Source organism: Mus pahari, chromosome 1 (assembly GCF_900095145.1).
Source record: "Mus pahari chromosome 1, PAHARI_EIJ_v1.1, whole genome shotgun sequence".
Classification (NCBI taxonomy): domain Eukaryota; kingdom Metazoa; phylum Chordata; class Mammalia; order Rodentia; family Muridae; genus Mus; species Mus pahari.
Window position 1 is genome coordinate 124,105,770 of NC_034590.1, and position 1,816 is coordinate 124,107,585.

At 45.2% G+C, this 1,816-nt stretch overlaps 1 protein-coding gene across 1 annotated transcript; it reads right to left on the reverse strand.

Moving 5' to 3' along the window:
* On the reverse strand, positions 1-945 carry LOC110331249 (olfactory receptor 4D6). Its single transcript, XM_021211705.1, has one exon. It carries the CDS (start codon positions 943-945, stop codon positions 1-3), a length of 945 nt encoding a protein of 314 aa, XP_021067364.1.
* Between the last annotated feature and the right edge of the window lie 871 nt (positions 946-1,816).

Consider the following 1,816-nt stretch of genomic DNA (forward strand, 5'->3'; position numbering starts at 1 on the left):
TCACCCAAGCTTATTGCTCTCAGAAGGCCCTAGCCTCCTCTGCAGTCTCTTCATGGCTGACTTCATCTCTTGGTTCCTGAGAGTGTAGATCATGGGATTTAGCATGGGCGTGATGACAGTGTTATTGATAGATATGGCTGTGTCCATGGGCAGGGTGGTGAAGGGCCGGCAATAGATGTAAACACAGGGCACAAAATGGAGAGTCACCACCATGATGTGAGAGGTGCAGGTGGAGAGAGCCTTGTTCCGTCCCTCTCCAGAACGGGTTCTGAGCATAACCAGAATGATGGTATAGGAGCCCAGGAGCAGGAAGAACCACAGCAGGGTCACCAGGCCATTGTTGGAGATCATGAGAAGCTCAAGGGCAAAGGTGTCAGTGCAGGCCAGCTTCACCACCTGGGGTACATCACAGTAAAATGCATCCAAGGTATTGGGGCCACAGAAGGGGAGTGGAAGCATTAGAATTATCTGGACAATTGAATGTAAACCACCACCCACCCAGGAGGCCACCACCAAGGCCACCCATACCTCTCTCCTCATAATAGTTACATAGTGCAGGGGTTTAGCAATTGCAAGGTACCTGTCATAGGCCATCACAGAAAGGAAGAAAATATCTGCCCCACCAGCAAAGTGGAAGAAAAAGATCTGTGTCAAACAACCATTATAGGAGATGGCCTTCCTTTCTGATAAAAGATCCACCAGGAACTTGGGGACTGTGATAGATGAAAAAACAATATCGAGAATGGATTTGTTCCTCAAGAGGAAGTACATAGGAGTGTGGAGGCGGGACTCAGCAGTGATGGTAACCACAATGAGGGTGTTTCCCAGCACAGTTGTTACATACACAAGAAAGAAGACCGAGAACAAAAAGAACTCCAGTTCCCGGAAGCGAGTAAGTGCCAGGAAAACAAATTCTTTCACGTTGGTGTGGTTTCTCTGGCCCATAGCTGGGATCGGCTTCTGTCACATCTACCTAGGGAGGCAATAGGTTAAGGCCTGGAGCATGAGACTGAATGCCATTTGTTATATACATCATTATGCTAAAAGGCTTTCTAAGTTTTTATGTAGGAAAACTGGACCCAAGTCTTCAATTTTTGGTTTAGAAATTCCTTATACAGATGGCCCCTGGTTTGCAGGGAGAACCATCATAGTCCTAGCCTGGATTCTGGGTAGGGAGAGAGTCACACGATGTGGTCATTTACCTGTGATTTGTCCTCTGTCTTGAGGGAATAGCTTTTTTTTTTTCTTTTTCATTTCATTTTTTTATTTGGCATTTTCTTCATTTACATTTTAAATGCTATCCGGAAGTCCCCTATACCCTCCCCGCTCTGCTCCCTAACCCACCCACTCCTGCTTCCTGGCCCTGGCATTCCCCTGTACTGGGGCATATGATCTTTGCAAGACCAAGGGCCTCTCCTCCCATTGATGGCCGATTAGGCCATCCTCTGCTACATATGCAACTAGAGACAGTTCTGGGAGGGGAAGTTACTGGTTAGTTCATATTGTTGAACCCCCTATAGGGTTGCTGACCCCTTCAGCTCCTTGGGTACTTTCTCTAGCTCCTCCATTGGGGGCCCTGTATTCCAATTAATATTTTCAAGTAATGCAGTGTGGAACAATTGGTAAGTGATATTTTTGCATGCATCTATAATTTCTTTAAGATAAATTCCCAGAAATAGGTTTAGAAAATTACATGATGTATTAATCTTCTAGTTTTGCCTGAGCCTCATTCTAAATGTCTTTGAATGCTTGACTTCTTTTTACATAGGGATACTAAAAACTGAAATAGGTTACAAACACATATTTTTCCGCAGGA